At 51.5% G+C, this 26,080-nt stretch overlaps 1 protein-coding gene and 1 non-coding gene across 5 annotated transcripts in view; one reads left to right on the top strand and one right to left on the bottom strand.

Moving 5' to 3' along the window:
* The window catches only part of RPS6KA1 (ribosomal protein S6 kinase A1), a 40,817-nt gene that overhangs the window by 1,965 nt on the left and 12,772 nt on the right, over window positions 1-26,080 (bottom strand). For 3 of the 4 annotated variants that reach the window (XM_066375555.1, XM_066375553.1, XM_066375554.1), the window contains 18 exons: window positions 23,669-23,785; window positions 23,332-23,413; window positions 21,350-21,430; window positions 21,098-21,177; window positions 19,912-20,018; window positions 19,128-19,165; window positions 18,638-18,780; window positions 18,173-18,243; window positions 17,770-17,858; window positions 16,802-16,866; window positions 16,477-16,579; window positions 14,880-15,010; window positions 12,509-12,634; window positions 12,230-12,319; window positions 11,686-11,844; window positions 1,009-1,170; window positions 763-839; window positions 374-491 (listed from right to left, as the gene is read on the bottom strand). In XM_066375555.1, coding sequence (XP_066231652.1) covers window positions 374-491; window positions 763-839; window positions 1,009-1,170; window positions 11,686-11,844; window positions 12,230-12,319; window positions 12,509-12,634; window positions 14,880-15,010; window positions 16,477-16,579; window positions 16,802-16,866; window positions 17,770-17,858; window positions 18,173-18,243; window positions 18,638-18,780; window positions 19,128-19,165; window positions 19,912-20,018; window positions 21,098-21,177; window positions 21,350-21,430; window positions 23,332-23,413; window positions 23,669-23,785 — 1,839 coding nt within the window. Of the gene's footprint in view, window positions 1-373; window positions 492-762; window positions 840-1,008; window positions 1,171-11,685; window positions 11,845-12,229; window positions 12,320-12,508; window positions 12,635-14,879; window positions 15,011-16,476; window positions 16,580-16,801; window positions 16,867-17,769; window positions 17,859-18,172; window positions 18,244-18,637; window positions 18,781-19,127; window positions 19,166-19,911; window positions 20,019-21,097; window positions 21,178-21,349; window positions 21,431-23,331; window positions 23,414-23,668; window positions 23,786-24,635; window positions 24,814-26,080 lie in introns of those variants that run through there. The other variant, XM_066375552.1, reaches the window with a different exon arrangement.
* TRNAY-GUA (transfer RNA tyrosine (anticodon GUA)) lies at window positions 2,119-2,194 on the top strand. The gene has a single exon. It is a non-coding gene; the product is annotated as a tRNA-Tyr (tRNA).

Raw genomic sequence — 26,080 nt, 5'->3', positions numbered from 1 at the left:
ATTGCAAATGTTCCCCCCTCTGAGAAGACCTCTCTGCTTGGCATGGTCAGTAGCTCTGCTCCGTGCCTCTGCTGCCCGTACCCCTGGCCAGGAAGACCCACTTCTACCTGGTATCTCTGTTCCTTGTATACAAGCCTATATCTCCCCCTATACTAAGTTCCCATATGGCATAATCACAGCCCTCTGTCTCCTGCAGGCCCAGGACACAGGAAGGGCTGGTGAATGATTACCCAGTTATGCAAACAAGGTTGCCTGAGAATCTTCCACTTGGAGACATGAGGCTTCAGGTTACCTGCTTATGACCCGCTGAAAAGCCCTGGGATGGTACCTGACTCCCCACCCCAAATGAGCTGGGTCCAGGCCTCAGACTCACCTTGGCTGTCTCTGAAACTGTGTTCCAATTTCCCCCACTGAGAGTGAACTTCCCACTGCCGATCCGGGTCAGGATTTCCTCTGGTGTGTCACTGGGCCCATTGGCAAATGGAGTGTATCTGGAGAAAATTCCACCCAGTCAGGGTATAGCCTCTGACCTCCATCCTGGGCTAGGGGTGAGGGGCTGTGTCTCCCCCTTCAGATTAGGTGCTCCCAAGGGTAGCATCTTTCTCCTCAAGGTGAAGAATCCAAAGAGGGCCATGTCCCTATCTGCAGACCTTCCTGAGGTGGGGCTGAGTCTCTACCATCACACAAGTACCCCCCTAGCCTGAACACTAGAGCTGGAGGAAGAGTGTATTGGGAGGGAGCCCAGGCCGCTGGGGCACTCACCCCGCTAGCATGGTGTACAGCAGAATGCCCAGGCTCCAAATGTCACAGCCTTCATCGTAGCCCTGGCGCTTCAGCACCTGGCAGGAAAGAAGGCAGGGGGGTGTGGTCAGTCTGAGGGGCAGTGGAAACGATCCTATATGCTTACGTGCTACTCCCCAAAGGGTAGCACATGGATCCTCCTTTAGTATGTGGGCCAAGGCCACACAGACTGTGTATCCTTATAGCTGAGGAGGCCAGGCCACTTACCTCAGGTGCCACAAAGTTGGCAGTGTAGCAAGGTGTCATGAGGAGCCCATTCTCAGCCCGCAGCTGCTTGGCGAAGCCAAAGTCACAGATACGCAGGCACTCGGGGTTCCCAGACTCATCCACGTACAGGATGTTGCTGGGCTTGAGGTCCCTATGCACAACCTGGGGGCAGAGGCGAACTCTGTTTAGTGAATGAACAAATCACAGCCCTGAAACACATTAAGACCTTGCAGGTTAGATTCACTGAGTCTCATTGATTACTTGGCTTTCTAAGATGGTCCTTTCATAGTCCCAGTTGAGCCCTGAACACTCTAGCAGGTGCGATGGGCTGACCTGTGGTGGCGCAGTGGATAAAGGGTCGACCTGGAAATGCTGAGGTCGCCTGTTCGAAACCCTGGGCTTGCCTGGTCAAGGCACATATGGGAGTTGATGCTTCCAGCTCCTCCCCCCCTTCTCTCTCTCTGTCTCTCCTCTCTCTCTTTCTGTCTCCCCCTCTCCTCTCTAAAATGAATAAAACAAACAAGCAGGTGCGATGGTATGGGCAGGTTGGAGGGTAGACATGACCCAGGACAGTCCATCTCCACAGAGGGAAGAGTGTCAAGTAGATGAGGAGGAAAGGGCTCCACTGGCAGGGTGCTCCCTGTGACACTGTGAATTGTACCCAAACCATTGGGAAGCCTCTTTCTGGGCACTGCCTGCCCAGCTCCTGGGACTCTCTCCTTCCTAATACAATATGGCCCAGTGGACAAGCCCAGGCCCTCAAGAATGTACACTTTTTGCCTGACCAGGCGTTGGCGGCGCAGTGGATAGAGCGTCGGACTGGGATGCGGAAGGACCCAGGTTCGAGACCGCGAGGTTGCCAGCATGAGTGTGGGCTCATCTGGTTTGAGCAAAAAGCTCACCAGCTTGGACCCAAGGTCGCTGGCTCAAGCAAGGGGTTACTCGGTCTGCTGAAGGCCTGCAGTCAAGGCACATATGAGAAAGCAATCAATGAACAACTAAAGCGTTGCAAAAAAACCCTGATGATTGATGCTTCTCATCTCTCTCCGTTCCTGTCTGTCTGTCCCTATCTATCCCTCTCTCTGTCCCTGTAAAAAAAAAAAGAAAGAGGCCCTGGCCGGTTGGCTCAGCGGTAGAGCGTCAGCCTGTAGTGCGGGGGACCCGGGTTCGATTCCCGGCCAGGGCACATAGGAGAAGCGCCCATTTGCTTCTCCACCCCCTCCCCCTCCTTCCTCTCTGTCTCTCTCTTCCCCTCCCGCAGCCAAGGCTCCATTGGAGCAAGGATGGCCCGGACGCTGGGGATGGCTCCTTGGCCTCTGCCCCAGGCGCTAGAGTGGCTCTGGTCGCGGCAGAGCAATGCCCCGGAGGGGCAGAGCATCGCCCCTTGGTGGGCAGAGCATTGCCCCTGGTGGGCGTGCTGGGTGGATCCCGGTCGGGCGCATGCGGGAGTCTGTCTGACTGTCTCTCCCCGTTTCCAGCTTCAGAAAAAAAGAAAAAAGAAAAAAAAAACTAAAAAAAAAAAAAAAAGAAAGAAAGAAAGAAAAAAATAAAGAATGTACACTTTTCCCTGCAGAAGGTCCAGCCAAGCTTCCCAGATGTCAGGGATGCTCAGTTTGGCTGAGGACATCAACTGCACTGGACAAGTGACTTTCCTGGTACACAAAGTACTTTCCCAGCCATGTGCTCCTTGGGCCACATTCTACCTTGGTAAATGTGCAAGACAGGAAGGTAGGCTCTACTTTACAGAGAAGGGAACCAAGGCAATGAGAGAATGGACTTGCTTGTGTAAGAAAGAAGCAGAGGTAAGAATTGATCCTAGTTCTGCCTTAATTCCAGTCTTTCTAGTTTAGTGTAGCACAGATGACACTTTTGGGAAACAGGGGTATGAAAGTATTCAATCTTTACTGTTCCCTAACACAACATAGAGAGATAACAAACTCCTACAGGGAACTGTGGCTCACCATGGAAGGTAGCCCTATAAGTGAGTCTGAGACTTGTCCCCCAGGTTACATGTGGGGAAAGGGAGAGCATATTTTCACATCTCACTATACTGAAAAGTGTAACAGGCTGGGCAAGCAATGAGTGAAGCTAGGCTGAGTGGGAGCCATGCCAACCAGTCTAAAGGGCATCAGTTACTTACTCCAGCTGTCACCATGCAGCAAGGCAGGCCTAGACTCCAAAAGCAGCCAAATTACCAAACCAAAGCAAACCCCAAACAAAAAAACCCACCCCACATCTAAATGTGCGCAGGCAAAGACAGCCACTGAGTCAGCAGGCAGAGTTGTGCTTTTAGTCAAGAGTCAGGCAGGTCCTGGCTGGATAGCTCAGTTAGTTAGAGCATCATCCCCAAAACGCAGAGGTTGCCAGTTTGATCCCCAGTCAGGGTACACACAGGAACAGACTGATGTTCCTGTCGCGCTCTCTCTCCCTTCCTTTCTCTAAAATCAATGATAAACATTTAAAAAAAAAAAAAAAAAGGCAAGCCAAGGTGTGAATCCTGGCTTTACTGGATATAGCTGTGTGGTCTTGGGCAGGTCACTCTCTAGCCCTTGGTTTTCTCACTTGGGGCTAGTAATAGTGCTCAGCACCCCCATGGTTACAAGAAGGAACATATGAATTGCTTACCAGGAATATTTAGCTCAGGGCTTGGGAAATGGCAACCGTTGTCACAGTAGCCCCAGCTGAACTCGTTAGGGCTGAACCCTACCATCATGCTGGATGTTAAGATACAGTGATTGCCTGCTAAGTGCATTTATAATTAGACGATAAGCAGGACAGGACAATTAGAGGACAAGTGCTGTCCACAGAAGCATCTGATCACACAGATGATGTGTGATCAGATGGTTAGGAGCCAGATTAGCTATGTGACTCCTACTTAAGCTCCCAGAGCCTCAGTATGCTCACTTATAAAATGAACATAACAGTACTACCTGCTTCACAGATTCATTGGAACAATTAAATGAGTTTGCACATAACTGCTTAGAACTCTGGTCTGGGGAAAGTGCTACGTGGTGTCAGCTCTCATCAGCAGCAACAGCATCTCTGTCATCATCAGCATCATTAAAGGATGTGCATTTAGGTGCCCATGACCAGCCAGAAAGCTAAAAGGTGACATTCTTTTATGCAAATTTTCTGTTAAACAGAGAAGCCAAGGCCCTGGCCAGTTGGCTCAGTGGTAGAACGTCGGCCCAGAGTGTGGAAGTCCTGGGTTCAATTCCTGGTCAGGGCACACAGGAGAAGCGCCCATCTGCTTCTCCACCCCTCCCCCTCCCCTTTTCTCTCTCTTTTTCTCTCTTCCCCTCCCACTGCCATGGCTCCATTGGTTCGAGCCCAATTGGCCCCAGGTGCTGAGGATGGCTCTGTGGAGCCTTCGCCTCAGGTGCTAAAAAGAGCTCATTTGCAAGCATAGCAGATGGCCAGAGCATGGCCCAAAATGGGGGTTGCTGGCTGGATCCTGGTTGGAGTGCATGCGGGGGAGTCTATCTACCCTCCTCTCACTTGAAAAGGGAAGAAAAAAAGTAGAAAAACAAACAAAAAAAATAGAGAACCAAAATGTGACTTTCTACTGAGTTCTCAAACAGGCTGTCCCTGTCATTCTGGGGCCCTTACAGAAACAGTATGACAGAAAGAAGCTAGAGACTTAAAAGGGATTCACGTTTTAAACAAAGAGCTCTTGCAAAAGAGGATGAAAAAGGCAGACAACCCAATTTTTAAAGATGAACAAAAGACTTGAACAGGCATTTCATAAAAGAGGTTCTAAAAGGCAATAAACACATAAAAGTGCTGAACTTCATTAGTCATCAGGGAAACGCAAATTAAAATCACTATGAGAGGCCCTGGCCGGTTGGCTCAGCGGTAGAGCGTCGGCCTGGCGTGCGGGGGACCCCGGTTCCATTCCCGGCCAGGGCACATAGGAGAAGCGCCCATTTGCTTCTCCACACCCCCCCTCCTTCCTCTCTGTCTCTCTCTTCCCCTCCCGCAGCCAAGGCTCCATTGGAGCAAAGATGGCCCGGGCGCTGGGGATGGCTCCTTGGCCTCTGCCCCAGGCGCTAGAGTGGCTCTGGTCGCGGCAGAGCGACGCCCCGGAGGGGCAGAGCATCGCCCCCTGGTGGGCAGAGCCTCGCCCCTGGTGGGCATGCCGGGTGGATCCCGGTCGGGCGCATGCGGGAGTCTGTCTGTCTCTCCCCGTTTCCAGCTTCAGAAAAATACAAAAAAAAAAAAAAAAATCACTATGAGATACCACTCCACATCCACAAGAATGGCTAGGATTAAAAAGATGGAAAATACCAAGTATTGGTGAGTACCAAAACTCTCATATGCTTCTGGTAGAAGTATAAATTGGTAAAACTTTGGAAAACTGTTTGGCAACATCTACTAAAGATGAACATATTCATACACTATGACCCAGCAATTCCACTGCTAGGTATACACCCAACGTTAAAACGTACATATGTTCACCATAAGACAAATACTAGGATGTCACAATAGCATTGTCATTGTCAAAAACTGGTAGGTAGCCTGACCAGGCGGTGGCGCAGTGGATAGAGCGTCGGACTAAGATGCAGAGGACCTAGGTTCAAGACCCCGAGGTCACCAGCTTGAGTGCGGGCTCATTTGGTTTGAGCAAAAGCTCACCAGCTTGGACCCAAGGTTGCTGGCTCCAGCAAGGGGTTATTCAGGTCTGCTGAAGGCCCGCGGTCAAGGAACATATGAGAAAGCAATCAATGAACAACTAACATGTTGCAACGCGCAACAAAAAACTAATGATTGATGCTTCTCATCTCTCTCCGTTCCTGTCTGTCTGTCCCTGTCTATCCCTCTCTCTGACTCACTCTGTCTCTGTAAAAAATTACAAAAAAATAAATTAAAAAAAAATTTTAAAAACAAACAAAAAATGCCTGACCAGGCAGTGGCGCAGTGGATAGAGCGTCGAACTGGGATGCTGAGGACCCAGGTTCGAGACCCTGAGGTCATCAGCTTGAGCGTGGGCTCATCTGGTTTGAGCAAAGCTCACCAGCTTGGACCCAAGGTCACTGGCTCGAGCAAGGGGTTACTCGGTCTGCTGTAGCCCCACGGTCAAGGCACATATGAGAAAGCAATCAATGAACAACTAACATGTTGCAATGCGCAACGAAAAACTAATGATTGATGCTTCTCATCTCTCCGTTCCTGTCTGTCCCTGTCTATCCCTCTCTCTGACTCTGTCTCTGTAAAAAAAAAAAAAAAAAAAAAAAATTAAAAAAAAACAACACAGGTAGATAACAACCCAAAGTCCACTAACAGTAGGATGGATAATTAAATCACGGCCTGTTCATAGAGTACAAACTATACAACATCAAGAATGAATAAACTGCAGCCACACAACAATGTAGATGCATCTCAGAGAGAATGTTCAGTGGCAGAAGCCAGATAGCTATAAAAGAACACTGTATAGCCTGACCTGTGGTGGCGCAGTGGATAAAGCGGCGACCTGGAACAGTGAGGTCGCCGGTTCAAGGCCCTGGGCTTGCCTGGTCAAGGCACATGGGAGAAATACCTACTCTCGCTTCTCTCTTCCCCTTCTCTCTCTCCTCTCTCTAAAAATTAATAAATAAAAACTTAAAAAAATAAGAAAATAAAATAAACTTTCCTTTAAAAAAAAAAAAAAGAACACTGTATAAAATTCAAAGACGGGCAAAACTAATCTAAGTTATTAGAAGGGAGTAAAGAAGGACAAATATAGTGACAGAAAATTATTTGACTTTGGGTGACTAGGTACATAATGCAATCAACAGTTCAAATGCTATAGAGATGTTTACCTAAAAACTACATATTCTATTGACCAATGTCACCCCATTAAATTTAATTTCTAAATAAATAATTTTTAAAAATGAAGGGAAAGGCAAAAGGAAATTTATTTTTAAAAAAGCAAGAAAAAAAATATCAACTTATATATGATTTATTTTTTAATAACTTTTTAAAAATGTTTATTTTATTGCCCTGGCCAGATAGCTCGGTTAGAGCATTGTCTCTAAGAACAGAGGTTGCCAGTTTGATTCCCGGTCAGGGCCCATATAGAAACAGATCACTTGTTTCTGTCTCTCACTCACTCTTTCCTTTCTCAGGGCTGTACAGGATGATTTGGTTTCACGTGATACACCAATAAAAAGATATAGGAGATCCCAGTGGACCCAGCTCCTGGTTACCCTCTTCTCATCCCTCAGTTTGTATGGGATTCCCAGCTTCTAGACCACAGATACTGCCAATGTGTAATCAGCCGAGAGACTCTTCTTCCATATTTGGACTCAAGAGCATCCCATTTCCTCATCATCTGCCTCTGGTTTTTGAAAAGGGCCAGAAGCTTTGGAGACCCATAGACTCCTGGCTTTGGGAAAGATCATTTTCTCCCATAACACCCCCACCAAGTGGTAGTCTGTACTTGGAGCTAGTAGAGGGGCTCACTCTAGAAAGTCCTTCCTTGTTCTGACCCACTGGAAATTCACTACTTCGACCCTGTCTTCTAAATCTTCTTGGGGATAACTTTAACTAGTCCTCACCTAAAAACAAAATAAGAAAAGGAAATACATTTATTGTCTGACCTGACATATTTAAATATTAGTCTGTTGAAACTGGCTATTTCTAAAACCAAAACCACTTCAAACATGACCAGAACAGTACATGTGGTAACCAAATTGAGGCTTTGGTTATGAGGTCAAGTTCTCTTTTTTTTTTTCTTTTTATAACAAAAGAATACCCTTACCCTTACCCCTAATAAATTAGAAAGAATCAGACATGCCATTTTTGCAAACTCTAATAACTGATTCAGACAGAGATCCTAAAAGAATGAAACCACTCTGTAAGAGGTTGTTGAGGATTTTATCATCAGTCCCGCCCACTGCCGGCCACCTGTTCACCCATCCCTGGACTGTTACCCCCTGACACAATTAATGGCTAATGGGGGCAATGTGACGTGTTGCTCGAAGACATGATGCTGTATGAAGTACACTATGCCTCCCAGGAAGTGGATTTAGCTCCTCGCTCCCAAAAAGAAGCTTAAACTGAATCTAAGTAAGATGTTAGAGCTCGTTACGTTTTCAGTAAATACAGGCAATAGAGAAACAATGAAAATGTTGCCATGGCCCTGGCCGGTTGGCTCAGTGGTAGAGCGTCGGCCTGGCGTGCGGAAGTCCCAGGTTCGATTCCCAGCCAGGGCACACAGGAGAAGCGCCCATCTGCTTCTCCACCCCTCCCCCTCTCCTTCCTCTCTGTCTCTCTCTTCCCCTCCCGCAGCCAAGGCTCCATTGGAGCAAAAGATGGCCCGGGCACTGGGGATGGCTCCTTGGCCTCTGCCCCAGGTGCTAGAGTGGCTCTGGTCGCGACAGAGCGATGCCCCGAATGGGCAGAGCATTACCCCCTGGTGGGCATGCCGGGTAGATCCCGGTTGGGCGCATGCGGGAGTCTGTCTGACTGTCTCTCCTGGTTTCCGGCTTCAGAAAAATACAAAAAAAAAAAAAAAAGGAAAAAAAAAAAGAAAATGATGCCATGAGGAAGCAAACACACATTCTACATAACTGACCTCTTCAACAAGACAGTGGCATAAGGGAGGTTTTTTTTACTGTGGCGTTTACACAGATGTACACATTTAACAAAACACCTCAAAGTGTACATTCAAGATATGCTGTGTGCAAATTTTATTGCAATTTTAGAAAAGAGACTTAAGGGATACAATAAGTGAATAAAAGGAGAGGAGCTTATAGACCGATTCCAATAAACCAATCACAAAAAGATATTTTTGAAAGGACAATCAATAGGGGAAATGTGTCAATTGTCAGGGCAATATGTGAAAACGAGTAATCACCAATTTTGTTAGCTGTTGGCCCTAGCTGGCTGGCTCAGTGGTAGAGCATCAGCCCAGCGTGTGGAAGTCCTGGGTTTGATTCTCAGCCAGGACACACAGGAGAAGCGCCCATCTGCTTCTCCACCCTCCCCCTCTCCTTTCTCTCTATCTTTCTTCCCCTCCTGCAGCCAAGGCTCCACTGGAGCAAAGTTGGCCCAGGCGCTGAGGATGGCTCCATGGCCTCTGCCTCAGGTGCTAGAATGGCTCCAGCCGCAATGGAGCAACACCCCAGATAGGCAGGGCATCGCCCCCTGGTGGGCATGCCAGGTGGATCCCAGTAGGGCACATGCAGGAGTCTGTCTCTCTGCTTTCCCCCTTCTCACTTCAGAAAAATAAAAATAAAAAAAAAAGAAAAGAAATTTTGTTAGCGGTTTTGATAAAAAAGTTTGCCTTTTTTAGAGTTATAGATGTAGGATCTGTAACTCAGATGTGAGATCTGAGATATGCTTTTAAATACTTTAATTACAGGTATTTTAGGTCAAGTGTCATATAAAGTTTGCAACTTCCTTTCAAATGCACCCGTAAAAATATATATATTTACATATAGAGACAGACACAGACAGAAAAAGAAATAAAGCAAATGTGGCAGACTGTTAAGGTTTAGTGAATCTAGAAAAGAAATGGTTTTCATTGTACTATTCTTTTCATTTTTCTATAGGTTTTCCTCCTGCATCCACTCCCTCAAAAATAGTTGGGAAAAATACATCAGCAACAACAAAAAAGAACGAGAAGAGGGAAGGAGGAGAGGAAAGGAGAGAGGAAAGAAGGAAAGGAGGGCAAGAAAAACCTTGATAATTCTTGAATCTGGGTGATGGATAACTGGGAGTTCATTATCTATTCTTCTAGTTTTGTATAGCCTTGAAAGTTTTTCATAATAAAAAGTTAATTTAAAAAGAAGGCAAAATGCCTGGCCTGTGGTGGCACAGGGGATAAAGCGTCAACCTGGAACGTTGAGGTCGCTGGTTTGAAACCCTGGGCTTTGCCAAAGCACATACATAAGTAATCAATGAACTGAAGTGAAGCAACTATGAGTTGATACTTCTTGCTACACACACACCTCAACTCTACTCTCTCTGTAAAATCAATAAATAAAATAAAAAAAAAGAAGAAGGCATAGCAACGATCTGGTCCTGCTTCCCCCTAATGTTTACATGGCATCTTCCACTGGCCTGCCCCGGACCGTGGTGCTTTCCCAGTGTAGCACCTCACTTCATCCTCTGCCACCCTGGGGGGTGGAGGGCTGGTTACTGGAAGTTTGCAGACAGGCAGTGAGAGAGGATCAGAAAGGTGACACTTCCCCAACCTCCCAGAGGACCTGAACACAGCCAGTAGGATTCCAAAGTTTGCAGTTGTTTTTTGTTTTGTTTTGGGGTTTGAGAGACAGGAAGGGAGATAAGAAACATCAACTTGTAGTTACAGCACTTTAGTTGTTCAATGACTGCTTCTCATATGTGCCTTGACTAGGGGGCTTAAGTTGAGCCAGTAACCCCTTGCTCAAGCCAGTGACCTTGGACTCAAGTCAGTGACCTTAGGATCATATTGATGATCTCGCACTTAAGTTGGTGACCCTGTGCTCAAGCTAGCAAGCCTGTGCTCAAGCCAGAGATCTCCGGGTTTTGAAGCTGGGACCTCAGCATCCCAGGTCAGTGCTCTATCCACTGCACCACCACCGGTCAGGCCCAAAGCCTACATTCTTAACCCCCACACGGTATGACTGGAAGCCCCTAAAACATCATCTCCACCAGAAACTCATGCTAACTCTCTGTTTTTGGCTTCAATACACTAGAACGAATCTTTCTATCTCTGCCTTGTGCAATGGTAAGGCCAAGTTCTACCATTTGCATTTCAACCTATTCTGTAGCACCTGCTGTTTCTAGTAACATTTCCTTCTGCATCTACTTCCTGTCTGAGCAGCTGAACCCACAGCCAGATTCACTTCCTTGAAGCCTTGAGTACCTCACAGTGACCCTGCTGCTTCCGAACTCAAAACCCTCTCCCTGTCTGCAGTCAGTTCCTCATTCAGGCATCTTTGCTCCATTCTTCCCTGGCTGTGTGACCTTGGGCAAGTAACTTCACATCTCTGAGCCTCAGTCTTCTTACCTGTAAAGTGGGCCAATAACAGAATCATGTTTGTATGCTTAAGCATCATATGGTTTTTGTATTTTTGTATTTTTCTGAAGTTGGAAACGGGGAGGCAGTCAGACAGACTCCCACATGCGCCCGACCGGGATCCACCTGGCACGCCCACCAGGGGGAGATGCTCTGCCCATCTGGGGCATCGTTCTGTTGCAACCAGAGCCATTCTAGCACCTGAGGCAGAGGCCACTGAGCCATCATCAGCACCCGGGCCAACTTTGCTCCAATGGAGCCTTGGCTGTGGGAGGGGAAGAAAGAGACAGAGAGGAAGGAGAGGGGGAGGGGTGGAGAAGCAGATGGGCGCTTCTCCTGTGTGCCCTGGCCGGGAATAGAACCCGGGACTCCTGCACGCCAGGCCGACACTCTACCACTGAGCCAACCGGCCAGGGCCGGTTTTATGAAAATCAATTGAGATAATGTAAGGAAAGAATATAACAGGTGCCTGGCACATAGTAGGTACAGAATAAATGTTCCTTTTCACAATTTGGCCTTGTCTCTCCCTTCCTCACTCATTCCTTCCCTTCCATCCACCCACTCACCCACCACACATCCTTAGTCGCTCCTCTGTCTGGCTGTTGAAGATTGCCACTGTCCAGGCCAGTCCGTAGCTCATGCACTCTGCTGACAGTATGATACTCCCACTCAGTGCCCCTACCCAGACTTACCCCCTGGGAGTGCAGATACTCCACAGTCTTGCTGATGGTGTGCAGAACACAGCTGGCCTCCCTCTCTGAGAAGAATTTTTGCCGTAGGATCTTGTCCAGCAGCTCCCCGCCTCGCATCAGCTCCGTCACCAGGTACACGTGCTTGCCGTCATCGTACACCTGCCAAAGACCATGCTGTCAGGCCCCTTCCCTCAGGGCCAGGCCTGGGCCCCTCAGTCATCGGGTCACCAGCCAGCAAAGAATGACATGAACCAGAGGCATATGTCGTGCTCTGTGCTTCAGAGGCCCCAGCAGGGCCTTCACGTGTTTATCCTCTGTCCCCCTGGATGGAGGATGCTGGTACTTGTCCCCTGACGGGCAGGAAAACTCTCAGAGAATGCCCAAGTCTGCAGTGGAGGGCTCCTGGGTGCTGTCAGACCAGAGGCACCCAGTGTCCTCCCCTCTCATAAGCACAGGAGGATCGAAGACAAAGGAATGGCAGCTCCGAGACAAATCCTACAGTCATGTGCTCAGTCTCACCCCAGCTTCAAGGACCCCCACTCACATCTTTTAGAGTGATAATGTTGGGGTGCTGCCCGTACCGCAGAAGAATCTCAATCTCTTCTGAGGGATCCCGCTTACTCTTGTCAATGACCTGAAGAAAAAGGGTGCATCGCCCGTGTTAGGAAGACAGTCTCCGGAGTCCCTCCCGGCCACCAAGCCCACACTGCACCCTTCACCCAGCCACAGAGCCTCAGGCACCACCCTCCTTGCCAAAGAGCAAAGGCTACACTGGCTACCCCCCAGCCCAGCAGCCATGGCAAATATATGGTTAGAGGCCCACCTTGACAGCATACTCCATGTTGGTGGCTTTGTGGACACAGCGCTTGCACACGGAGTAGGAGCCCACACCAATTGTCTCCTTTACCACGTAGCCATCACTAAGAACCAGGTTCTTCCCGTGCAGTTGCTGCAGGAGACCAAGAGGTGGGGCTGTCAACTTTAGAATGCAGGGGAAGTCCCCAGCACCTACGGCCTTGGCTCAGTGGAGAGGGTCCCAGGCAAGAGCCAGGAAGCCTGTGGTACAACCTGCCTCTCTCTGGACCTATATGGCGAGCACACTCTGGCTCTCACCCTGCAATCAGAGGGTGGTGAAGTGGGCAGGCTTGAGAGGGACACAGGAGCCCTTAGCTGGCTCCCAGCTCTGCCACTTAACTGTGGCCTTGAGCAAGCTGCCTTCCCTTTGGGGGTATTGAAATGTAGAAAAGAAAGGCTCTTACCATAAGTAACGTTCAGCAGAACTTACTTTCTCTAAAACAAAGAGACTTTCAGCAGAACTTACTTTTTTTCTAAAAGACTTCCTACCCCTGGTTTCCCAGGCTGTGGCCTTGGGCTGGTTCTGCAAGGTTGCAGGTGTTCCCAGAACGTTTCTCCCTGAATTAATCTTACAGATAAGCATTGTAAGAGAGCTTGTTTCATTGCTTTGTTTTACTGCTAGGCTTCTCCTCCTCCCCATTCCCCAATCAGTGGGTGATTTTGTCTTTAAAAGCTAGCCCCTGGCCCTGGCCGGTTGGCTCGGCGGTAGAGCGTCAGCCTGGCGTGCAGGAGTCCCGGGTTCGATTCCCGGCCAGGGCACACAGGAGAGGCGCCCATTTGCTTCTCCACCGCTCCCCCTCTCCTTCCTCTCCATTGGAGCAAGGTTGGCCTGGGCACTGGGGATGGCTCTGTGGCCTCTGCCTCAGGCGCTAGAATGGCTCTGGACGCAACAGAGCGACGCCCCAGAGGGGCAAAGCATCGCCCCCTGGTGGGCATGCCGGTGGATCCCGGTCGGGCGCATGCGGGAGTCTGTCTGACTGCCTCCCCGTTTCCAGCTTCGGAAAAATGAAAAAAAAAAAAAGCTAGCCCCAAACTGTTTTTGGGGCCGCATGATTTGAATGACTTAGGTCTCCCTGCGGTAGCCGGATTTAAAATAAAGACTCCTTAATTTGGCTACTTAATTGTGCGGCAAAACATCTGTTTCTTAGCCCTGGCCGGTTGGCTCAGCGGTAGAGCGTCGGCCTAGCGTGCGGAGGACCCGGGTTCGATTCCCGGCCAGGGCACACAGGAGAAGCGCCCATTTGCTTCTCCACCCCTCCGCCGCGCTTTCCTCTCTGTCTCTCTCTTCCCCTCCTGCAGCCAAGGCTCCATTGGAGCAAAGATGGCCCGGGCGCTGGGGATGGCTCCTCGGCCTCTGCCCCAGGCGCTAGAGTGGCTCTGGTCGCAATATGGCGACGCCCAGGATGGGCAGAGCATCGCCCCCTGGTGGGCAGAGCGCCGCCCCATGGTGGGCGTGCTGGGTGGATCCCAGTCGGGTGCATGCGGGAGTCTGTCTGACTGTCTCTCCCTGTTTCCAGCTTCAGAAAAATGAAAAACAAACAAACAAACAAAAAAAACAACATCTGTTTCTTGCTGTTCAGATACAACAGTATCACAGCCCACCTCATAAGGTGTCTCAAGGTTCCAAGGCATTAACATAGCAAATGCTTCTACAATGCTTAGTATGTGGCAGGCACTACTCTAAGCACTTTCTATCAGGTGATCACGCAATCCCAGGGACAGCCCTGATTTATGCCTGTGGTTCTCACATCCAGTCTGGTTTAACATTTGTCCTGGACAAAGACGAATAATAAATTACATAATCACATTAACTTTACAGACATTTAACTTATACAACAACTCTATGGAAGTTTTTATCATCGCCCTGATTTACAGAAGAGGAAACTGAGGCACCAGGAGGGTCAAGGTCTGAGTCAGGCTCTGAATCCAGGCAGTGAGCTCCAGAGTTTACATTCTTGCCTCTCAATTCTATATTTTCCACGGAGCCAGGAAAGTATGCAAATGCGGGACAAGTGTGAGCAGACACAGCCCCTGCTGCCCACCCCCATGTTGGCGACTTGACTGCCAGCTCCCAGAATCACCACCGTGGGCACCCTCTTGTACTTAACCAGGCTCCACAACGTCGCAGGCTGTGCCGGGACACTTATATCCATGTTGTCATCCCTGTTTTACAAATGGAGAAACCGAGGCCCAAAGAGCTTTGAAGGCCCAACAGGCTACATGGCAGCAATCAGGGTTTGAACCCAGGCCCATCCAACTCCAGAGCCTGTTTCAGTTGTTCTGCCTGTGGCTTCTAGGTGGAAAAAGACAACTGGGCAGCAACCTGCTGGCCCCCTCACCTGAACCACTGAGTGCAGTGGGGCCTGCGTGGCCCGAGGCTTGCCGTCATCCTCCATCAGGCCGGTGGCCACGAAGCTGAAGCCACGGAACAGCTGATGGGCGCCAGCACTGGGGGGGATGCCTGGGGAGTCTACAGGGGTAGGAAGGCGATGTGAGCCTGAGGAGGTGCCCTTGACCCTGAGGCAGCCCAGCAGAGGGTAACTAAGGGACTCCCAGGTTCGTCTCAGCAGCTGGCTGTGGTGGGAGCTTGGGCAGGATTCATCTCAGCCCTTAGCTAGCTCATCTGTTCGTGTGTGTTTATACTAGCCCAGCCCTGATACGCAAGGATACCCCACATCTGGTGTCTGGCCTAGGCCAGGACACCTCATCCCTTCCTGGGAGCCTCCTCCTGGCCTCCCTGCCTCAGGTCTGCTCCTTTTGGTCTATCTTCTGTGCAGCAGCCAGAAACATGGTTCCAACCACAAGTCTATCTCTGTACCCTTCAAACGCTCCCCTCTGCCCTGAGGAAAAAGTCCAACTCCTCAGCCTCGACAATGAGGTCCTTGTGATCTTAGCCTCCTCTCCCTCGCTCCACACCTCAGCAGGTCAGACTTCTCAGATCCTTAAAGGAGACTCTGAGCCACCGCACATGCTGTTCCCACTAGATATTCACTCCTTGTCTATCGCTGAGGCCCAGCTCACCCACTCTCTCCTCCGAGAAGGCCAGCCCGAGGCTGCTCTTCCAGCCCCTCACCCCTATGAAGCTGCACCTGTCACACCAGTAGCTGTTTTCACGTCTCTTCCCCCACTACAGCCTGAGCCATATGAAGGCAGGGCAGAGTCTGTCTTATTCACTATCAATCCCCCAATGGCTGGCACATAGTAGGGACCAGGTACATATTTATCAGATAAATGAAGAAAGATGGGACAAAATGCTCGGAGAAGTGCTAAACTCCCTGTCATCAGGGATATGCAAGCCACAGTGAGAAAAGCTCCCCTTCTGCTAAAAACTGTCCCTCCAGGAGGCCTTCCAGAGTTAACACTCACCCCACCAATAACCGGTCAGAAGTGTTAGGATTTACCAAGTTCCCTCCCAGATGCCCCTTCCTTGGCTTCTTACATGGGAGGAAAGTACTGGGTGGGTCTATGGCTAAGTCCATGTTCCAGATGAGTACACTGAGGCCTGGCAGTCAGTGTAGCCAAAGCAGATCCCCAAACTTGCCCCTGACCTGTGGGCACTGTCACCTCTGCTCTGCCAGTCCATCTCCACCTCGTTTTTACTGGGTCAGATTCTTTACCCCTGATGTGAGTGTGAGCCTGATGTGTTCTGTCTTCCCAGTGGGCTGGGAGACGCCTGGGGCAGGGGTCCTGACTCTTCTACTGTGGCCTTAACCACCCACTCACCCCACCCCCTCATCCAGACACAAAGAGCCCATAGAGCCCTGGAGTGGGAGAGTCAAGCAGAACAAGATGAGGACAAAGAGTTAAAGGCCCACCCGCCTGTCTGCCCACACACCTGGGCCTGCCAGAGTCGTGATCGCCCCTGTGTCCCAAGGTACCCCTGACTCCCTGCTTCCCGCCCGCACCAGCCCAAAACAAATGAGACAAGGGACGCACCCTTGGGTGTACGGGATGTGAACTCAGTGTCAAAGTAGAAGGTGTCATCAGGTTGCGCCACGGCTGGCTTGAAGGGTGGCTTGATCTCACGACGGTACAGCTTCTGCAAAGTGGGGTGGGCACTCCAGTTACCATAGCACCCCCACTGCCTGCTGGAAGCCCCAGGCAGGAGGAGGTGCCGGGACTGGAGCACGGGCTAGGCAAACGGGGGCATCAATGCTTGCCCTTGGAAGCCCAGCCCTGGCCTCCCAGGCCATGCTGTCACACTCTGCTCCACGCCTAAGGCCTTCATCAGCTGACGCCCTGATGGGTGACAGACACTCACATTCCAGTCAATGGTGGAGTAGAAGACATGCCGCTTGATTTCCTCTGCCCCATCAGGGCCGGAGCCTGAAAGAGCCAAGATGAGGGTCTGCAGATGGTTCAACCTCCAGCCACCAAGTAGCCTTACTGGTCTGGGACCAGCAGATGGAGCAGTCCACTGGGAGCATGGGGAAGGACGGGCTCATGCTACCCCAAATCCACTCAGCCATCACCCCAAGGCCTCTTATAATCAGGCTGTAATGTACTAATGAAAGAAGAAAGGCCCAGTGAGGTTAAGCAACTTGTCCAAGACCACACAGGACAGAGGCTGAACTTGGTCCAAGACATGCAGAGGGCCTCATCTGTTGTTCTTATCCCACTGCCCTTGTCAGTAGCCAGATAGGCTCTCATTCCATTCAACCCCAAGGACCTGGTTCATGGTTTAGGTGAACCCAGGAGCCAAGACTTATTGAGCAAGTAGTATGTATCAGACACATTCATGGACTTTGTTTAATCAACAGAGCTTGAGCTCATCCTCTCCCATGAAGACGAGGACCTAGAGCACTGTGAGGTGAAGTCCACCATCTTGGGTCACTTAGCTCATAAATGGCATTCATTTGTTCAACAAATATTTATGGAGAGACCACTGATTCCAGGCTGTGGGACCTGACATGGGGCCAGGATTGGGACCTGAGCCTTCTGATGCCTGAGCTCATGCTTGTCCTCTTGTGCCAGCAGCCTTGGCAGAGGAACTGTGTGGGGGCCTCTGTCCTCGTCCCCAGGGGGAGTGAGGATGAATCAGTTCCTGCCTTCCCCCTACACACAGGTCACCCCGCTGCCCCAACGCCACACATAGAGCCAGAAAGCAGAGTGGCCAGCGGCATTGTCTGCCCACACAAAGGACAACGGCCCCTTTCAGCCCCAGATGTGGCCCCGTGGCCTAGGCTGCAGCTGTACCCCGCTCCCCTCCCCTGAGCTGGGGATGCTTACCGAGCCGGTTGGCAGGATTCCTCTTGAATAGGGCCCGCAGGAGGCTCTGGGCTTCTGTGCTCAGAAATTGGGGCATCCCCAGCTTCGCCCTGAAACAGCCCCCAGGTATCATCAGGGCTGAGCCTCGCCCCACAGGCCCATTTCCCCTCCCACTTCTGTCTAGGTCTAGTTTCCAGCTCAGTCCAGAGAAGCCATCCACTAACTCACCTCCCAAAGACTTCTGGGATTCCCCTCCCACAGGCCCTGGTAGATGAACAAGGGGCCCTGGAAAGCCTAATGCTTCACCCAGAGGAGTGTCTCATTAATGGAGGAATTTGAGGCAGGTACAGTGTATTATTCAGGCCCCCAAACTGGGGCCAGGCATGACAGGACCTTGAGCTGTGAGGGAGGAGCTAGTGCTTACTTCAGAATCAGTGTCATAGTCTCTTTCCGGTCCTTCCCCTGGAAGGGCAGGGAGCCCGTCAGCATCTCAAACTGCAGAAGACAAAGGTCTATTCAGACTCTGGTCCCCAGCTCCCATGCCCCCGCCTCCTCCACTCAGGCCACTCAGCTCCATTCCCAGGATTCTTGCCGGCCTGTTGGAGGTTCACCTGGATCAAGGGTTGTGTCTATCCCTCTCCCCTCTGTTAGTAAGAACACCAGGAGCAGAATTAGGGGTCTGAGGCTGGGGAGAGGCCCAGCCCCAGGCTGGGGCACCCCACGTGGAAACAAGCCTGGAATCCTTCCAAGGAAAGGGTGGAGGAAGAGGCCAGCGTGACTATGAGAGGACAAGAGAACCTTAGAGACCATCAAGTCCCCTGACTGCACAAATGGGGAAACTGAGGCCCAAGGCCTGGGTTGGAAACTTTATCCCTGCCTGGGAACTCACCATCAACACACCATACGACCACCAATCTGCACTGTGGGTGTGGCCCTGGCGGTTGACGACCTCAGGGGCCATGTACTCCACTGTCCCACAGAAGGAATAGGCCTTCTTCTCATGGTCAATGGCCTCCTTGCTCAAGCCGAAGTCTGCGACAAAGAGGGCAAGAGGACACATCTTCAGGACCTGCCTGCCTTTTCCGCCACCCCCTGCACAACCAACCTCCCTGCCCAGAGGCCGGAAGGCATCACCCCCAGGACATTCACAAGTAAGCTGAGGCCCAGAGAGGCTCAGTGACTTGAACATGGTTACACAGTGGGGGCCTGGGGTTCAAACCCAGGCCACTCTCAGTCTGGCACCTGGGCTTTTGACTACTTCTGAGTGCTGGGCACAACCTCTCAGGAAGAATGGACCCCTTAGCACTCAGCCCAGAGACCCACCAAGAGCCCATCCTGCCAGACCCCGGGACCTGAGGGAGCAGGTGCCCTCCACTCACCAGTGAGTTTGATGTGGCCTTCCTCATCCAGAAGGATGCTGCAACGAAGACAGGGGAGTCAGGGACCCTCAGCAATGGCTCCTTGATAGGTTCTGGTGACACCACCAGGGCTGTGGAGGTTGGCCCAACCCAGAGAAGGTGAACCACCCAGATGCATCTGATGACTGGGTGGGTCGAGCGGGGTGGTGCTATGCAGGTGTATCACCTACCTTCTTTGCTAATCCTTGAAATAATGTGTGAGGTAGGTCCTATAGTGACCCCATTTTAACAATGGGGAAACTAAGGCCCAAGGAGATAAAAAGGAATTCCCTTGGGTCATACAGCTAGTCGGTGGTGGAGACAAGGTTTGAATTCAGGTCTACCTCACTCTAAAGCCAGATCTCATTCGCCCTTAGCACCTGCCCTGTGCTCCCAAGTTACCATCTGAGGCTATTTAGACGTTAAGGAAAATCCTAGCGAGGCAGTATCAAGTCATGACCTTTAACGATGGCACCTCAGATGTCCTACTGGATTAGCAAAATGGCAGGCAACACAGCTGCATGGTGGTGCCTGGGCCTTGGTAATGGCAACACTAGTGGTTAGGCAGCCTCCCCCCCCCCAATGTGAGCCTGCTGCCACTACCACTCCACTGCCACCTTCCCACTCATGGGGCAGCCCAAGGGAGAAGGGATTTCTTAGGGAGAGTCATACCAACCCCCACTGGGGTGGCCCTGTCTTAGGAGACGCCTGAGGGCCTGCCTCTGCATTCTGCAGGGAGGCTAGGGTGGGCTGGAGCTTCACTCACTTCTCAGGCTTGAGGTCTCTATAAATAATTCCCAGGCTATGCAGGTGGTCCAGGCCCAAAGCCAGCTCGGCCAGGTAAAACTTCACGTCCTCCTCCGTGAACATAACCTGCAATCAGCAGGAGGGGGCTTCAGCTGCAATCGTTTCTTCTTCCGGAGCTGGGGCTCTGGGCAGCCAGCAGCTTCCTGGTCCTGAGGGTTCACCTTGGGGAGGACCCTTAGAAATACCAGTGCCATCCACCCTACCTTTCATAAAGGGGTTTGAGCTGTGAAATGACTAACATACATGCCACTTATTGTGGCATTGCTTGGAAAGAGCAAAAGGTTAGAAACAACCCAAGGGTCGAGCAAAAGATGGGACTGTTTCTCCCTGCGTGACAGAGTGCTGTGGGGTGTAAGCTACAAAAAGGAGTTTCCCCATGTTCTGATATGAACCGATCTCCAGACACACTGTCTTTAAAAAAAAAAAAAAAAAAGCAAGGTACAGAACAGTATCACAGAATAGTACCTGTTATGTAAAAATGTGGGGGTTGGGATTCAGAACATATATCAGAATGGTGTGTATTTCCAAAAAGACATGGGAAACTTAAACAAGAAACCAATAAAAAATGTTTACCTATGTGGGGGTAAAGGGGGCTGGGGTGGGCTGAAGACTTCTCAATGAATATTTTTCTTTTCAAGCATATAAATGTATTACCTATTCTAACATTAAAATAACATTTTAAAAATTAAAAGAAAAGTTTGGTTCTCCTCTTAAACTTGAATTGTCTTAATGGTTCCATTTTTATATCTGGCTCAAATTCTTTTAGGTCAGTTAAAAATCCTTTTGATTCAAGTATCTAGTTTTCTGGATGGATCTGGGCTTCTCCCCGTCCTCACAGCCCTTTCCAAGGCCGCCCTGGAAGCATGGAGGTGGAGAGGTGACCGCCATGCTTAGCTCCCTGCATCACAGTAGCATGAGTTCCAAGGCCTAACCCTCCTCGGCCCATCTTAGGGAAAACTCTCAGAAGCTTTGAGACTGTGACCTCTGACACAGGGTAGGTTCCTGGGTCAGGACTGCTACATAGTCCTGGGTGGGCCCAGGTTCAGGCCACAGTGGACATGTCCCTCAGAGGGCCCTAGGATGGGAGGCCTTGTTGTCCCTCTAGCTCCATCCTGGGGCCCTCTGGTACTGGGGTGCCCGCTCACCTCTTTAGAGAGCCGTGTGAAGAGGTCCCCGCCACGCAGGAAGTCCAGAATAAGATAGAGCTTGCCCTCGGTCTGGAAGGCTGAGGAGAAGGGAAAAGGCAATGGTGGAGTCCACTGCACCCTGCCCCTCTGCCCCAAGCTCCCTTGCCTGCCAGGTAGGAGATGGGCAATGTGCAAGGAAGGCAGCAGCCCATAAGCCAGGGCAAAGGCTGGCAGGTAAGGTGGGAACTCAGATAGGGTCTGCGATCTCACCATAGTGCAGTTTCACCACGAAGGGGTGGTTTACATCGGCCAGGATGTCTCTCTCCATCTTGGTCCGAACGCGATCACGCACTGGCCGGGGGAGAAAGGAAGTCATCGAGAGTCTAGCCACTCCCAGGCCCTGGCTAAGAAAGGCTCTCCTTTCCACCTGTTCTTCACACTTCCTGGCAGTGCCCAGGGCTGGACCCTTGGTGCCTTGTCCATCCTTCTGGGCCCATCTCCAAATGTGCCCCATCAAGGGCCATTCTACCCAGCCAGTCTGACAAACCCATTCCTGTGTGTGCCCAATTCCAATACGGGGCCCAAGTTCCCAGTTACAGCCTGGGGGGCTGGTGAGAACAGTCACTTAGGGAGCTACTTATAAAGGCAGGTTCCTGGGGCCTCAAATTCAGACTTATGAGTCTGAGCAGGTACTTTTAAATTTTATTTTATTATTTTTACTTTAAAATTTTTTATTGATTGATTTTAGAAAGAGAGGAAGAGAGAGAGAAAGAGAAACACTGATTTATTGTCCCACTTATTTATGCATTCATTGGTTGATTCTTGTATGTGCCCTGACTGGGAATCGAACCCACAATCTCAGCGTATCAGGATGATGCTCAAATCAGCTGAGCTACCTGGCCAAGGCCTTTTTTTTTTTTTTTTAAAGGAATAAAAGTCTCTAGGCAATTCTGATCTTCAGCAGTTTCTTCTTCAACTCAGTTTAGGCCTCATCTCCTTCAGGAAATCTTCCTTAACCTGCCCAGTTAGGGTCCTCTCCCCTACACTACTCTGCTCCCCGCCCCCCCAGAGCACCTCTGACCCTCTAATTCAATATTTTTGTATCCCTCACCAGACATGGCAGGGCCCACGCTGGAGTTAGCTATTCCAGTCACTGTTTCCCAAATATGCCTTCCATTTTCAAACTGCCCCTACAATTTTGCTCAGGTGAACAGTTTCTCCTTCCTTTCCCATTTTCAGTCTGGAGACCTCCCAACTCATCCTGCAATGCACTGCTCAGATGGCTACTGCTTATGAGCCTCCCCCTTCCCCCACTGGGAAACGGCACCCCTGGGCATCCAGGTCACAGCACCCACTGCACCACACTGCTGAATCTGCTCAGCCTCTCTATCTCTAGCCTAGCCTGGGGGCCCTTCAAAGGAGGGACCAAGTCTTTTCATCTTTCTCTTCCCCCACGGCTCCCACTGTCCCTTCTGGGGAAATACTCCCACCCCCAGCAGGCTGGCCTTGGGGCACCAAAGCCACATCACCCCACAGACAGCCCTTCATGGGCCACATGACCAGTACCAACCCCAAGGCTAACACTTCCAATTTTCCCTACTGTACCCTGACCGAGGCCCACTCTACCTGGTCAGTGGTCACATTGGCTCCCTGGCCAACCAAAGAGTCACTGCCCAGCCTCAAACCCACTACCCACAACCCTCATGGCCTTCCTAAGCCCTGGAACTCCAGACCTGGGCTCGGGCTCCCTTCTGAGCCTCTCTGCCATCCATCTCTGTGGCCCTGCTTTGAATAACCCTCTCTGACCTGCCCAGCTGCCTCATGCCCCTTCCCATCCTGAGAGGTCTCTCTTGGAGTCTTCTAACATCACTAAGCAACTATGCTGAGAGAAGGCCTCTGCCCAAGCTACCTGACGCCTGATATCCGAAGGCCCCCACCACAGACACTCTGCACTTCCCACATACTTCCTTCTAGACATTCACCTTCAGCTGTGGTCATCGGCACCTGGTGCGGTGGGTGGGGTTGGGAATGTGGTTAACTCTGGAAATCTTCTCTGAATGGACCCTGTCTTCATCATGAAGTGGGGTGCAGGGAAGTGGTGGCTGAGAACAGGCCTGTTTCTCCACCTTCAGATCAGGAGCTCCCGGAGATAGAGCTATCTCCTGCATCAGACACTAGGCCCCGGAGAGCTAGGCTGTCTTCCCTGACCCTGTGTCCAGCCTGGCTCTGCGTGGGGAGGTACCTCCACTCACCTTTCAGTGTTGCCTTCTTAAGTACCTTCATGGCATACAGGTGCCCATTGTCAGGCCGAGTCACCTTCCGCACCAGGAAGACCTAAGAGGGCAGTTGGTAAAAGGCAGATGAGAAGCTGGGCAGGGGCTGACCCCATCCTCCAGGTCCCAGGCTGACCTCTAACTTCCCTGGCCCCATGTTGCCCTATAGCCCTTCCTGGGTCCTAAGGTGACCTCCCATCCTCACCTCAGACCCATCAACCCTTGTCCTCTGATCCTTTGAGCCCCAAGGTGGCCCCCTCACTCCCACCTCTGACATGACCAGTGCTTCCCTCCCAGCTGTGGGCTCAGGACTCACTTTGCCAAAGGATCCCTGGCCCAGAACCTTGAGCAGCTCAAAATGGGACGGGTCGGCCTTCTCCGAGCCAGCCTTGACGTGGTGGGTGATGGAGATCTCCTTGAGGATGCCCTCATCCTGACAGAGGGACAGAGCTGGTGGGCATGCGGAGCCCATCGGGCCACCCGGGGGCATGTCCCCCCTTCCAAGTGTACCCCACCAAACCTCAGCAGACAGGGCCCTGCAGGGGCCCAACCAGAAAGTGCCCTGACAGGGCCAGCTTCCAGGTTTAATACTGAAGAGCTTCAAAGGCCAGGGAGGGTCAAACTATCAAGGTGACAGGTCAAGTGAAGCACTGTTCCTATGGCTTCTGATTGTCCAGCCTGTTTGGGCCCAAAGGCATGTCCAGGTACGGCCAGGCTGGCCAGGCTGAGCTAACTCCTGGCTCTGACTGAGGCCCAGAGATCTGCCTTGGGTCCTCCCCTCCCCTGCTAGAAAGGTTTTAGTTTTGCCTCAATAGGAAGTATGGTTTGTTCTCATATAGGGGAGGCAAAGCTGAGTTTTTGTTCCTAGGCAGGGTAGGTGACAGGATCACTCTAGCCAGAAGGACAGAACTGAGATGCATAGGGATCCACGAGTCACCTGAGACTCCCTCACCAACCCAGTGAGTGCCAGTCTGGGGTGGGTAGGAGCCAAGGCCAGAGACTCCATGCTCCACCCTCCAAAAGTTCCTTCAACAAATCTACTGAAAACTCCTTGCCAGGTCATAGTTATTTTAGACCCTTCTGCCCTCCCTCCAGTCGCCGATGCCACCTTGGAGCCCTTAAGTGCCACCTCACTTCCCCAGGAAGCAAGTCTGGACAGAGGCCAGTTACCCGGCAGGGCCAGGCCTGGGCTAGGAGAGCTCAAAGCCAGCTGAGGCCAAACTGGCTGCCCAGGCACCTGTTCCATGGGCCACAACCAGGCCAATTCATCTGGGCACACTCACCAAGTCCCGCCTGAGGCCAGACCCAGAGCCAGAGCCAGGGGCAGGTAAAGCGGTCTGGCTGATCCTGGGCCGCTGCTTCCTGGGCAGCCAGGGGAGCAGGGCCCAGAGCCGCAGACGGGGCGGCTTGGGATCCTGCTCCATTCGCCCCGCAGAGCCAAGGCACCATGGCAGGAGCAGGCAGCATCCGGGGCTGCCTTGGAGGTGGCGGGGCCAAGGCGGATGTTCAGGGTGAGGGCGGGGGCTGGGCCCAGGCCGCCAATCACTCAGGGCCTGTGGTTTCCTAGCTCCAGGCCTACACCCTCACCACGTTCCCTTCCTCTCTCTTCCCCCCTCCCCACTGCCTTAGGGCAGCCCTCTGGCCCTCCACCCTCATCTTCCCTGTGGGCCTGCAAAGAGAAAGCCCTATGCCATTCCAGCAGCTGAGGAGCAGATAGGAACCTGGCTGGCAGAGACAGGCACCTAACATGTAGAGGCAGATAAAGAAGACACCCAACAGGCAGAGGCAGACATCCAACATGTAGAGGCAGATAAAGAGGACACCCAACAGGCAGAGGCAGACACCCAACAGGTGAAGACTGATGAATGTGGTCATCCAACAGGCAGAGGCCAGAGGGCATGCCCAGCAGGCAGCGATGGATCGGGGCACAGACCCAATAGACAGAGGTAAGAAAAACACATATCCAACAAGCAGAGGCAAGGGGAGGGGGGTGAGTCATAACTAGCATGAAGAGGCACATGGGGACACATCCAACAGGCAAAGATATATGGAGACATGCACCCAACAGGAAGAGACAGATGGGGACTTATATCCAACAGGTGGAGACAGATGGGGACACGTACTCAACAGGCAGAAACAGATGGGGACATGAACCAACAGATACCGAACACATGACCTGTACCCAACAGGTGAAGACAGGCCCTCATCAAGCAGTGACAGAGAACCCAACACAGAGGCAGATGAGCAGCTGCCAGCCAGTCAGTGAGGCCCAAGTATATGGACAGGTATCCAGGGCAGACACACAGGCAGGAAAGACACACAGACCCCCAGAATGTCAGACCTTGGACTCAAAGGCAGAGCCTTGGTTCTTGCTGGTCTGCCTGGGGTGGGAAAAGAGGTGAGACGATGTCACCTGCAAACCCCTAGCACTTGAGAGAACAGTCCAGTATTTGTGAGTGACCCATCTCTGGAGGACCTGAGAGGGACATCTGAGTGCAATCTGATGACTTTGATCCAAATATCCCAAAAGCTGTTATGCCCATTTCAGGAACAGGAAACTGAGGCCCAGAGGACACTCACTCACCCAGGCTCAAAGTGAAGAGGCAGCAGAAGCCGGTTTGAACCCAAGTCCTTCCCCTGGTTATTGCCAGGCCTGTGGTCGGCAGGCCTCAAGTACCAGGAAAGCCCAGGGCCATGTCCTCCCCACCCAAATCCTCCCCCTCCCTCA

This window comes from Saccopteryx leptura, chromosome 3 (genome assembly GCF_036850995.1).
Source record: "Saccopteryx leptura isolate mSacLep1 chromosome 3, mSacLep1_pri_phased_curated, whole genome shotgun sequence".
Lineage (NCBI taxonomy): Eukaryota > Metazoa > Chordata > Mammalia > Chiroptera > Emballonuridae > Saccopteryx > Saccopteryx leptura.
Note: the sequence above shows the minus strand (reverse complement) of the source record. Positions and strands in the feature narration are given on the sequence as shown.